This window comes from Podarcis liolepis (assembly GCF_965112155.1).
Source record: "Podarcis liolepis genome assembly, chromosome: 5".
Classification (NCBI taxonomy): Eukaryota; Metazoa; Chordata; class Lepidosauria; order Squamata; family Lacertidae; genus Podarcis; species Podarcis liolepis.
In genome coordinates, this window is record NC_139556.1 from 69,061,013 (window position 1) to 69,074,204 (window position 13,192).

General features: G+C 44.7%; 1 protein-coding gene across 2 annotated transcripts; it reads right to left on the minus strand.

Annotated features, from left to right (window-relative positions):
• Positions 1 to 938: 938 nt before the first annotated feature.
• On the minus strand, positions 939 to 9,291 carry ADIPOQ (adiponectin, C1Q and collagen domain containing). 2 transcript variants are annotated; one of them, XM_083506641.1, is made up of 3 exons: positions 8,365 to 9,291; positions 3,977 to 4,203; positions 939 to 2,028 (listed from the first exon to the last, which is right to left on the minus strand). In XM_083506641.1, the coding sequence occupies exons 2-3, from the start codon at positions 4,194 to 4,196 to the stop codon at positions 1,499 to 1,501; spliced, it is 750 nt and encodes a 249-aa protein (XP_083362767.1). In that variant the 5' UTR covers positions 4,197 to 4,203; positions 8,365 to 9,291; the 3' UTR covers positions 939 to 1,498. The 2 variants fall into 2 exon arrangements, with proteins under 2 accessions (XP_083362767.1, XP_083362768.1); XM_083506642.1 differs by having other exon boundaries at positions 3,977 to 4,224; positions 8,365 to 8,524.
• Between the last annotated feature and the right edge of the window lie 3,901 nt (positions 9,292 to 13,192).

Sequence of the window (13,192 nt, forward strand, 5' to 3'; positions counted from 1 at the left end):
ATAGTTCATAGTACTTTAGATTATGGGTCAGCAAACTAAGGTCCGCGGGCCAGATCAGGCCCAATAACCTTCTAGATCCGGCCCGTGGATGGTCCGGAAATCCAAGCAGCCAGCATAGTGTGCGTGTGTGGTGATTTTTGTGACTCAGCCAGGCTTGGGGGTCAAAGGTGAGGTGGGCGGCTGCTTGAGACAAGTCCCTTCTCCGTCCATCACACACGCGCAGCAATCTTTTCTTCTGGGGTGGGGGAAGAGGGAAAAGGAGCCACAGATTGGATTTCCACCATGGACCTTAGGAAGGGCAGTTGCAGCATCAGGGGCTTAGAGGTGCCTCAGGAGAGACCCCCACCAGTGTCTGTGGCAGCGGTGCTCCCCGCCAAAGGAAGCAGGGAGCACTCCAAAACAGTTCTGCGCTCTGGTGGGGAGGCCACTTGTTAGCTACACAGTGCAAGCCATGGAAAGGTAAATAGCCGCCACCACCTCATCTTACCTCATGCGGGAAAAAGAATATTTTTGCTTGAGCGGCGCCAGCCTGACTTAGTATGGCCAATGGCTTTTCCCTTCACCCACACATGAGCACACGCTCTCCAGGGCTGACAGGAATGGCGCACTTACCTCAGCCCCCCACCCCACCTTACAAGAGAAATAACAACCATCAATGCCTAAAACACAAAGGAAGCAGCATGGGTGTATGAGGAAACACACCCCTCCCCCCAGAAAATCACATTTGGGCAATGTTGGGGTTGGTCCCAATAAGGTTTTTTTGCCAAAAATGCAGGCAATCATAATCATGGCAACATATAGACCAGCCCCCCACAAGGTCTGAGGGACAGTGGACCGGCCCCCTGCTGAAAAAGTTTGCTGACCCCTGCTTTAGATTGTTTGATCAGAATATATATATGCCATCTAATTTCAGCACAAAAGAAATTTAAAAATAGAACTGTGGGTGAGCAGTATTTTTATTTGTAATTCAGTAACATTTTTGTTGCTCCAAATATTCTGTTGCAAACCTTCATTTTTATTTAAGTGCTAATGACATCCTGTGCATATGCTAAGGTGCAGAAGCCACACGTAACTCATTCAAGAAACAGGAATATGTATTAAAATATATCTGAGAAAGCAATGCAGATCTAATGAGAAATCACCCTGAAAGCCACATCATGATAATATTGTCAAGCATTAGTTGCTTCTATTTGTGCAGAACAATGCTTATATGGCTGCACCTCATTACTGAATCTCTATTGCTTTAGCTCCTCTCTTTGAAGCTTATTGTTTGCTCTATTTGTCAGTATAAATGTAAGTAAAAGCACCCATTTCTAAAGGAAGAGGTTTGGGCAAGTGTCTTTGATGAGTACAGGCAGATTCCGGAATCACACGTGCATGTACATCACTTGCTTTCTCTATATTTTATTAACATGCTTTTGATGTTGAACAAGTAGACTACAAGGAAAATCCAAAACAATTATTGGCTATTTCCCCCCTCTCTCCCACCCATGATATTCTATTGTCCATTATCCAAGTTTGGGTAGAGCAAGAATCCCATGAAAGTAGAATCATTAACATTATCAGCATAGATACCATTGTCTGTTTCATCTCCATATACTTGGAGCCAGACTTCATCCCCATATTCCAGACTGAGCAAGACAGAACCAGATGCTTGGTCCACGTCGTCCTTCTGGTACTTGTCATAAGTGATGATGACCGCCGTGTCCTTCTTGAACAAGCTAACTTTTACATCTGCCACGTACACGGTGAGATGATATGCAAAATAGTAGACTCCGGGAAAGATGCACCGGAATTTCCCTGTCGTTACGTCATAGTGATTTTGCTCATTGTAGAATATCTTCGTAAACCTGATCGGAAGATTGGCATAAGGGACTCTGGCTGTTAGACCAACACTGAAGGCAGACTGATACCTGGAGGCAGTTTCACCCTTTTCCCCTTTCAGTCCTGGGCTTCCTGGTGCCCCTTGAGGGCCTGCAACACCAGCTGATCCTAAAATTCCACTGTCCCCTTTGAGGCCTGGTACACCTACCAAGAAAATGGATTTTTTGTTAGAGTGGAGCATCCCCAGGAGGTTTCACCCAAACAACCTCAGCTGAAAAGATTATTTCAGCCTCACCTTCCTTCACAAGAATAAAATTCTGAGTCAACTTATTTGTGTGGGCAGCTCATGTCTATGAAAGTAATTCCCAGCTTTATTAGGTCTGCTTTCGTTCTAGTAAACTCCAGGGCTGCTCAGGAATCTGAAGACTCCAGTTTCAGTGTCCTAAGAGTACTTTTGATTCTTTGGGAAATGCCCTGGAAACATGTGGAAGGACATTAGGGTATAAATATTGATCAGTGGCGTAGCGTGGGGGTGCAGGGGGGGGCCAGCCGCACCGGGCGCAACATCTGGGGGTTAGGGTTAGGGGGTGCAAATCCACGGGTTAGGGGGCGCAAATCCACGGGTTAGGGGGCGCAAATTACTTGCCTTGCCCCGGGTGCTGACAACCCACGCTACACCACTGATATTGATGTAAGTAAACCCAAGGCTTTTTTCCCAGCTGGGACTCACCGGAACTCAGTTCTGGCAGCTCTCAGGTGGGTGGCTATTCTAAGAGAATGAGGGAGGTGCTCAGGGTGAGTTCCAGCACTTTTTTCTAGAAAAATAGCACAGAGTAAAACTGCTCCCACCATTCTTCCTTATGCTATGGCATAAGTACCATATTTTTCCATGTATAACACCCCCCGTGTATAAGACACCCCCTATTTGGGGGGACTCAAAATTAAGAAAATGGGGGGGAATTGCCTAGAGTTGTTGAGATTTTTTTTTGGGGGGGGGGGGTTTAACAAAAATCACTCACCCGCCTAACAATGCTGCCAATCGCACGCATCGCAGTAGCCAAAAATCCTCTGCCGGCTCACCGTCAGCAGCTGCCAATCGACAGCACAATCAGCTGCTCGCAGCAGCAACCAATCCCCTCTTCCACTCTGCACAATCCATGTATAAGACGACCCCTACTTTTTGAGACTATTTTCTCAGAAACAAGCCTCGTCTTATACACGGGAAAGTACGTACTGTATTTAAATCCATTAAAAATCCAGGTGGCCACTGGACAAAGTGTGGCCTCACAAGACCCTCAAACATTCTTTCAGTGTTCAAATGAATGTCGTAACCCTAATCATTATCAGCTAATAAACATGGCCCATGGTCAAAGGTGAGATGGAGCCTCATGTACCCACTTCTGTCTGCAGATGAGATCCGTGGCTCAGCTAGTCATAAACAAGTATTTCATAAAATTTATATACCACAATTTTTTTTAAAAAAAACCCCACCAACACCTCAAACCGTTTATTATCATTTACAGTAATGTTTATTATATATAATAATAAAAATATAAAACAAAATGTTGCTCCTGTCTCCCCATACTGGTGCTAATGGGGGAAAGGATTTGGGAGGAAAGTGTAAAGACTCTCTCCCAGAGCACCATGTCCTTCATTTTCAAGTGCCCCTCTTAGGCTAATTATTTAAAAAGGGGGAGGGAGATTCTAATCACAGATCCCCTAACTCACTGCTACTTTGGTCCTGAACATGTCCCTGGGTGCTTATTGGTTACAGATTCTTCTGCTTTGCTCTTTTTATGCTTTGGTAGTATTGGTTGTTATTCGGTTCAGTAGTTTTATCTACTGTTATCTACAGTATTTATTTTAAAAATGCACTTTTGGTGTCCTGAAGAGGATAGAAAGGCACAACATCATGTTTAAAAATAAAGGACGGAATAAATAAAGGGAAGGAAACACAATTGTTACATTATGTCTGCAGTGACATGTTTTTTCTTTCTTCCTCTTGTACTTTCATGTGTCATCTGGCCTGCATGGTGATGTGTGAACCTTTGATCTCAGTCCTGCCAATTGATTAGATTTAAACCCATTAAAGCTCGTGGGGCCCTTGTGGGAATTGCTGGCTTGAATAGAACGGAGGGCTGAAAGCGCTCACCTTGATCTCCTTTCTCTCCCTTTTCCCCGTCCTTTCCATCCCTTCCATCTCTCCCTGGAGTTCCGTGGTGGCCTGGGTAGCCTGGTGCTCCTGACATCCAATTGGCACAGACTCCCCTGGGTGGCTGTTGGGGGTCTTCTTCAGCAACCACTTCAAGGTAACAGCAAAGTTTCAGCAGAAGTACCAGCGAGCAAATGAGAAGGCTTGATCCTTGCTTCATGTTGCACCTGGAAATAATGAGGAACTGCCTAAGGAACAGGAGTAGTAATAAGGAACAGTAGGAAACCTGCAACTAATGGGGATCACAATCCTAGGCACTCCAGTGGCTCCTCTACTTCAAAGTTTACCACTCCATCACTGGGTGTAAGGTCCTGGGGTGGGGTGAATTTACACTGGGGAAAAGTGGGCAACTGCACATCGCTGTGGAAGAGGAAAATCTGGGACCAAAAGGCTTATGTGACCTTTCCATCCACAGGGAAAACACTGGAGTCAGACAAGGGACAAACTAAAGACAAAACCAGCTTGGCTCACACAGGACAATCACAATGACTGAGTCTCAGAGATAGCATGAGATTTATATGTCCACCCACCAAATGTAAGTTATATAATTTAGGGTACAATCCTGCACTTGGTCCAGTATATCTGAAGGAGCGTCTCCACCCCAATCGCTCTACCCGGACACTGAGGTCCAGCGCTGAGGGCCTTCTGGCGGTTCCCTCACTGCGAAAAGCCAAGTTACAGGGAACCAGGCCTTCTAGGTAGTGGCACCCGCCCTGTGGAACACCTTCCCACCAGATGTCAAAGAGAACAACAACTACTAGACTTTTAGAAGACATCTGAAGGCAGCCCTGTTTAGGGAAGCTTTTAATGTTTGATGTATTACTGTATTTTAATATTTTGTTGGAAGCTGCCCAGAGTGGCTGTGGAAGCCCAGCCAGATGGGCAGTGTATAAATAATAAATATCATCATCATCATCATCATCATCATTATTATTATTATCTGCCACCAGATTTGGCAGAAGTCCATATCAGCTGACAAAATGCCAGGTTCATCACCACCAAGACAGATATGCTGGTGGAATACTAAATATAAACTGGTGGAACATAACACTGGAGTGCCAGAGAGTACAAGATAAGTCAGATGGGGAGAATGAGGGGCATCTAGGCCTGCTGGACCTGGGATGCTACCAAGCAGAGCAGGGGTGGGAAATCTTTTTAATCTGGCAGACCTTTTTATTATCTCCCCCACACCCTTGAGCCAACTTTGACAGGTGAGTTGTCTCACTCAGCTGCTGAAGTTGGTCTGCAGGGGTGAGGAAAAGTAATGCTCAAGCCGACCTTGAAAACACACACATCCTGTCACATACGTCAACTGATGCATAGGGAATTCAGCCCTGCTTTATGCAGGGTTTTACAGTGCTGGTAGGCCCAAACCAAGCAGGACTGAACTCCCTACACATTAGCAGGAACTGGCGGGCATGGTTGAATAAATCAGTCAGGTGGGAAAGAGGTTGATCCTGCTCTTCACAGGGTGCAGGTAAACCAGCCAGTTTTCAGCATCTGAACCAAGGAGGGATGAACTCACGAGCTGCTGCATGTGTGTGTGTTTTCAATCCTGCTTTCTGCAGTTTTCAGACTTGCCATCCACTCCCACTTGGGAACTTGCTGCCATGCTGGGACAAAGTAGAATTGGACCCCTTTGGCCTCAGCTAGACAGAAGTGGGTTATTCCCACCCAGTTCCTTCTCCTATATACAGGCTTTCTTTTTGATCAGGGAGCTCCATCCTTGCGAGTCTCCTGCTTTTTGTGCCTGTCCTGCCTGAGCCTCTTGTTCCCTTTGAGGAAGCCCCTCTCAACCACAATGGATTGACCACTCTGGAGAAGCCAAACTCCCTGCTTCCTCTGCTGCAGAGCTGCTGCTTCTGCCTTTGCTGCCGCCATCTCTCTTCCTAAACCTCCCTGCTGTCAGGGACCCTGCTCCTGCCTCAGAGAGCTTTGACAGTGTTTGCCTTCTGCTCCTCCACAAAATGCAGAAGAAAGTCACATGAAATGAAGATCACCGAACCAGAAGATCAAGCACCAGTTCTGTAACTGCAATCAGCAGAAGACTCAAGGCACAGTTTGAAGCTGTAGCATTAAGGGAGATTCTTCACAAACAGAAGCATCTAAGGCTAGGCAGAGGGAGGCAGCTGGTTTGGGGTATCATGAAAGGGCAACAAGCTGTTAGTTGTTTCCCCATTTTTATTGGCAGGGTGGGGGAGAGGCGCTTGTGGGATTTCCTGCTGCCAGTTCCAAAAAAACCCTAACTGGTCACTTGCATATTATCTACCTTGACTTGGGGTGCAAGGTGCATTTCCTGTTCTGCCCTCAGAGAGCAAAATGCCCTCAGGAGACCCTGGGAACTCTATTCTAACTCAATTCTGACCCATGCATGTTTTCTCAGGAGTTCTACTTTGGTAAATGGCACTTACTTCCAGGTAAGTGTGTACAGAGTTGCATCTTGACTGATATATGCTTCTGTGCTGTTTTTGCAGACAGGGGCCAAAGTGACTGGATGATTGGATTTGAGGAACGTATGTTTTATAACCTAAAGAGGCATTCTGTGAATCACACTATGACAAGCCAATAGTTCTGGACGAGGATGAAACAATGAAATGACCTCTAGATTCCAGAAACATTATCTTCAAAGTATGTGTGGCAGAGAAAACTTGGCAGATAGCGGGGTACATATCTGGGCATGTCATGCTTGTACCACTTCAGTGTCCTTATCGCTACATAACTCAGGAAAAGACATTTAGGTTCCAGCACTCAGAACAGATATATCTTGTTTGTAGTTGCTATATTTCCTAACTACCACCCTGTATGATTTTGACGCTGCTTTTAATGTACGCCTCTATTGCAAAATGCAATGCAATTCAATAACATTTTGCATCTCAAACTGCTTGACATTTAGCTGAGCTGCTGTGGAGAAAGTTCTTGCACTCAGCCATGTGGTCAACATGGAAGGACACTCCAACCACCATTCCAATACCTCTTTGTAAAAACAAACAAACAAACAAACAATGGGATTTTGGTACCCATAAAATTAAATGCATTTGTAGAATGCTCCTGGTCATATACAGCAGTCCCAAAACCAACTCCTATACAACCAAATAATTCTGATCAAGGAAACTTGTAAATGCCCACTTTTCCTGATAGGAAGGCAAAATGCAAAACAATATCAAAATATTGGAGAGGAACTGAAGACCTACTTATGTGTAAAAATGCATAGATTTGGGTTGATGGCTGCATTTCTGTGCTCACTTACCTGGGGGCAAACTCAACGAATTATATTATTATCTAACTAAATATGCATAGGCTTGGGCTGTATACAAAATTTGCAGAGTGAGTGCAACATAACTGTGGGTTTGAAGTCTACTTTAAAGTACTACATTAGTTGCATTAGTGCTGCTATATAATAGTGTGGATTATATACTGTAGTATTTATCTTGATCTTCCAGGACAAAAACAAGCCTGATCTTTGAAAACTGATATTCCTACATTTCTGGACTTTTGAATTATCATTGGCACTAGCCTAAGATAATGTATTCTGTTCCAAAACAATATTGTGGAGCTGTGGAATGATGAGGCTGCAATCTTAAAGCCACTTAGTACTATATCTTTGTGCAAAAGAAAGATCTATTATGTCTGAATATTCTTTTAAAAATTGCCATCTTCATTTAGATGATTCAGTGTGACACAGTCATTGTGCTGGACTGTCTGCAGAACTAGAATGTATTAGTATAGTGAAATCTAAAGTGCTCAGGTAAGTGATCTATGCATTGTGCACTACTCTCATCAGGCATTCTCACCTGAGCCACTCCAAATTTGTTAATTAGCATAACATATGTCACCTGTTTGGCTCAATATTGTAGTCTAGCAAGAAAGGCAGGTACCTTTAATTAAGCATCATGCTTATATAATGTACGGTATCTCTTTCTCCTTTTCCTTCTCTAGATAATACCCTCTAATGTAAGTCCCACTGAACTCCATCAGACTTGAATAAACTTGCATAGGGATTGTACTGTTAACTACACTGGCAGACAATCATAAAGAATCTAAGTTAGTAACCAGTAGAAGGCAGAAAGATTTCAAATTTCTTGCTACAATAATTTTCTTATGAAGAGTTTTTCTCATTTCTACACTAACTTTGAATCCATTCTTGACTGCTAATTCAAGCACTCAGGGGACATGGAACAATGCTGTTAACTGAGAGCAAGCAATTCTGTAGATAACTTTCCTAAATAACTGGTTCCCAAATAAAAATACAAGTGTGCAGTTTCTTTACAAAATGAATTATCTATTTGAATGGTGTAGTATAATGCTCTAACAAAAAAAATGGCTCTTACCAGTTGTTCTTTGTATGATGTCCTAAGTTGCTTGCAGTCACTTCAGAAATGCAATGGAAAGAATGGCCGGGTCTCTCAATCACTTATCACAAAGAGACATGTGGAGCTGTCAGTTATGATGCTGTCCTTTCTATTTGCTACCAAGCATGCTAATTTAATTCTATGCACTTTCTATCATTTTCCTGTTTCATTTTTAATTTGGGATAATTTTAATTGTGTTCTATTTTTAGAGAGACATATTTTAAAAGGAACCAGATGGCTTGCTCGAGAATTGTCAAACCAATGATAATTAGATTTTGTGTTACCAGAGGAATATACAGCGAGCACACACACACACAGAGAGAGAGAGAGAGAGAGAGAGAGAGAGAGAGAGAGACAGAGAGAGAGCCTTCAAATTATAAACTGTCGTCTTTTACTCAATTTCCTTGTGGATAGTCCCGTTGAATTCAAAGGGAGTTTCTTTTGACTCTGAGCAGTCATGTTTTGCTATCAAATAAGTGGTTTAACAGTGCAATCCTATATAAGTCTACTCAGAATTTGGTCCCTCTGAGTTCAAAAGTGCTTACTTCCAGGGAAGTGGGTATAGGATTAAAAGAAGCAGTCTTTTAATTTTATATTTGGTTTTGACTCTTTGTTTCTTTGAGTATGGAACTAGTTATCTAGCTATTTATCTAAATAAATAAATACCTATTTAGGGGAAGGAAGAGTTCTGTGCTTTGCTAGTTAGACCCTTTTTTAAAAAGGAAATAAGTAACTTTATTAAGTACCTATGTAATTTACTATCATTTATTAGTGATATGAATCATTTGCTCTGCAGGCACTTTTTGTCTGACTGAGCCATACAGCAGCCAGAAAGATTGTCAGATTGATTTGCGCTGACAAGTGGACAGGTAGCCTTCTCTTGCAAGATTATAGACCCTTGCTAATGGCATGAAATATAATGTCTCCCAACCCCTTATAACATTTCAGGTGCTCACCCCTTGGGTACTTGTCAAATCGCCAGATACACATTTGGTATTTAATGTTTGATAGCACTGCTGCTGTTGTAAGGTTTTTGTGCTGTGTTCTTTTGCAGGGAATTTGTAACCATACAAACACTTCACTTTTTGACATTTGCATATTTTATATGTACCCGGCTTGCCCATTAGTACAGCCCCTGATGCAGTCAGTCCCCCTGAGTCCCAGTGACAAAGGGAAAATATGATGTGCATGGTACAATGAGTTATATTTGGCTGCACGATATGAAAGCACTTCAAACTGCCTGCTGACAAGCAAGAAATCTCTCGGTCAAATTAGAACAGTGGTGTCAGGTGTTAAGATCCTATTGTCAGGCTCCTGCTCTTTCTGCAGCAAGAAGGTTTGACTCTGGTGCATTCTTTAAATGCGCTTTTTGTTCATAGGGGTCTGAATTATTGGGAGAAAGTTGGGGAAGATGCCTCATTTTTAAAACACAGGTGGCAGGCAGGCATCGTCCACAAGAAATCTACAAGCCACACCAGCTGACACCAACCAAATTTTTCCAAAATTACACAGGTAACCAGGCAGACCTGTGACAAATGCAGAAGCAGGTACGTTTGACGTTCCCAGGGCAATGCAGATAAGTGAGTCCTATAGCAACACCACTGGTGGGAACCAGTCAAAATACAGCTGATCTTGTCACCCATTCATCCTCTCATTGCTCAAGAGGTCATTCTTTTGAGATGGTAATTCTTTTGAGATGGTAAATACCTTCGTTCTTGAATCCAGGTCCCAGACCTACCCTAAAAAGGTAAAGGGACCCCTGACCATTAGGTCCAGTCGTGACTGACTCTAGGGTTGCGGTGCTCATCTCGCTTTATTGACCGAGGGAGCAGGCGTACTGCTTCCGGGTCATGTGGCCAGCATGACTAAGCTGCTTCTGGCGAACCAGAGCAGCGCACGGAAACGCTGTTTACCTTCCTTACAGAGCGGTACCTATTTATCTACTTGCACTTTGATGTGCTTTGGAACTGCTAGGTTGGCAGGAACTGGGACCGAGCAACGGGAGCTCACCCTGTCATGGGGATTCGAACCGCCGACCTTCTGATTGGCAAGCCCTAGGCCAGTGTTTCCCAACCGGTGTTCCGCGGCACACTACTGTGCCGTGAGACATTGGCTGGTGTGCCGTGGGAGGGAGGCGGGCGAGTCGGGCGGTGAGAGGCGGCGGCGGCGAGGATCCGCGTCGAGCCGGGGGCGGCTCCGCGGTGGTGGTGCCGAGCGGCGGGGCAGCGCGTGCAAAAGGGAGGAGCGCGAGACAGCGGAGGAGGAGGAGGCCGGCATGTCCGGGCAGCAGCAGCAACAACAGCAGCAGCAACTCCCGGCGACGGCTCCTCAAGCCCCGCCGCCGCCCCCTCCTCCGCCCGCCACCACCACAACAGCCGCCGCCGCCACCTCAGTTGCCGCCGTCCCTCAGTCCCTCGCTCTGCTGCCTCCTCCCACCCCCAAAGCTTGGAGGTTCCCCGGCAAGGGGGAGGGAAAAAACTTTCACTTTCGTGCGTCCCTCCCGGCGTGACGCTGCGCGCTGACGTCACGGGGCGGGGCTTTAATGGTGGTGTGCCGCGAGATTTTTTTTCAGTAAACAGGTGTGCCGTTGCCCAAAAAAGTTTGGGAAACACTGCCCTAGGCTCAGTGGTTTAACCCTCAGCGCCACCCGCATCCCCCTGACCTACCCTATTCATGCACAAAATATGCCCTTAAAACAGGATTTGTAAGTGAAAAGAACCATTGGGAGTGGTTTCCCCCCCAAGATATTTCCTTCTGCTAAAGCTATGGTTTTCCCAGTAGTGATGTATGGAAGTGAGAGCTGGACCATAAAGAAGGCTGATTGCCGAATAATTGATGCTTTTGAATTATGGTGCTGGAGGAGACTCTTGAGAGTCCCATGGACTGCAAGAAGATCAAACCTATCCATTCTGAAGGAAATCAGCCCTGAGTGCTCACTAGAAGGACAGATCCTGAAGCTGAGGCTCCAATACTTTGGCCACCTCATGAGAAGAGAAGACTCCCTAGAAAAGACCCTGATGTTGGGAAAGATGGAGGGCACAAGGAGAAGGGGACGACAGAGGACGAGATGGTTGGATAGTGTTCTCAAAGCTACCAGCATGAGTTTGACCAAACTGCGGGAGGCGGTGGAAGACAGGAGTGCCCGGCGTGCTCTGGTCCATGGGGTCACGAAGTGTCAGACACAACTAAATGACTAAACAACAACATTTCCTTCTGCAGAGGAATATTTGGCATCATTAAGAGTCTCTAGATGGCTTCAGGATAGCTCTCTTGTACTATTCCAGACATGTGGTTTATATACTGTACGTGTGTTTACCTTGTCTCCTTATGAACATTCATGTTATTTATGACACCTTAGAATTCTTATAACAATAAGTGTCCATTGATTAGCAAGTTGCAGGTATTTGCCTTTCTACCAGGAAAAGTGGCCATTTACATGTTTTCTTGATCAGAATTATTTAGTTGTATAGGAGCTGGTTTTGGGACTATATGACTAGGAGAATTCTACAAATGCATTTAATTTCATGGGTACCAAAATCCCATTTCGGTACAGGGTTGTTGTTTTTTTACAAAGAGGTATTAGAATAGTAGTCAAAGAAGGTGGGTTGACTATATGGCTGAGTGCAATAACTTTCTCCACAGCAGCTCAGCAAAATGTCAAGCAGTTTGAGATGCAAAATGTTATTGCATTCAGAATTATTTTATATGAAGACCTGCTTAGTTGTTTAAATCTTGGCTATTTCTGATTATAAATTGGAGTGAGTAGTCAGTATTATGAGGATCAGTCACTTGTCAGTGCCCTTTTAATTGTTATTTTAAAATAGGATCTTTGTCCAGATTTTCACTTTGGGGGATATGGCAGCCCTATGTGAAAGGAAGAGGGGAACTGGATTCTCTCTCCCATTCCCGAAACTTTCAAGGGATGCTTATTAGGGATACTTTGGATTCTAATCTGTTGTAGTGATTGTATAGACCAGAAGGTGGCAGTTAGTGTACGCAAATGCAAGGGGGAATTTAGTCTATGTAATTTATAATGAAGTTTCCATCTCTCTCTCTCTCTCATTCTCTCTCTCTCTCTCATTCTCTCTCTCTCTCTCTCTCTCTCTCTCTCTCTCTCTCTCTCACACACACACACACAGACACAACTCCCAAGTCTCTAACAGCTGTCTATACAGAGAAATGCAGTAGGAAAGGCTTCTCTGGAACTGGAAATCCTTCACCTGTTACATTTCTGTGTGTCAGTCAGGTGATCTGGTATAGGAACAGCATCAGTAAAACAAACACACACACTAAGCCTAATTTATAAAATGTGTCATCTTATAATGGATAGCCATTTCAGAACATAAGAAGGGACGTGTTGGATCAGACCAAAGGTCCAAACCAGCCCATCTTATTTCCTGCATTGGCTAGCTGAGTCCTTCTGGGAAGCCCACCAGCAAGATAGGAAAGCAACAGCCTTCATTGTTTGGTAGCAAGTATTCAGGGACGTGGGTGGGGCTGTGGGTTAAACCACAGAGCCTAGAACTTGCCGATCAGAAGGTTGGCAGTTCGAATCCCCGCAATGGGGTGAGCTCCCGTTGCTCGGTCCCTGCTCCTGCCAACCTAGCAGTTTGAAAGCACATCGAAAGTGCAAGTAGATAAATAGGTACAACTCCAGTGGGAAGGTAAACAGCATTTACATGCCCTGCTCTGGTTTCACCAGAAGTGGCTTAGTCATGCTGGCCACATGACCCAGAAGCTGTACCTCCCTCGGCCAATAAAGCGAGATGAGCGCCGCAACCCCAGAGTCGGCCACGACTGGACCTAA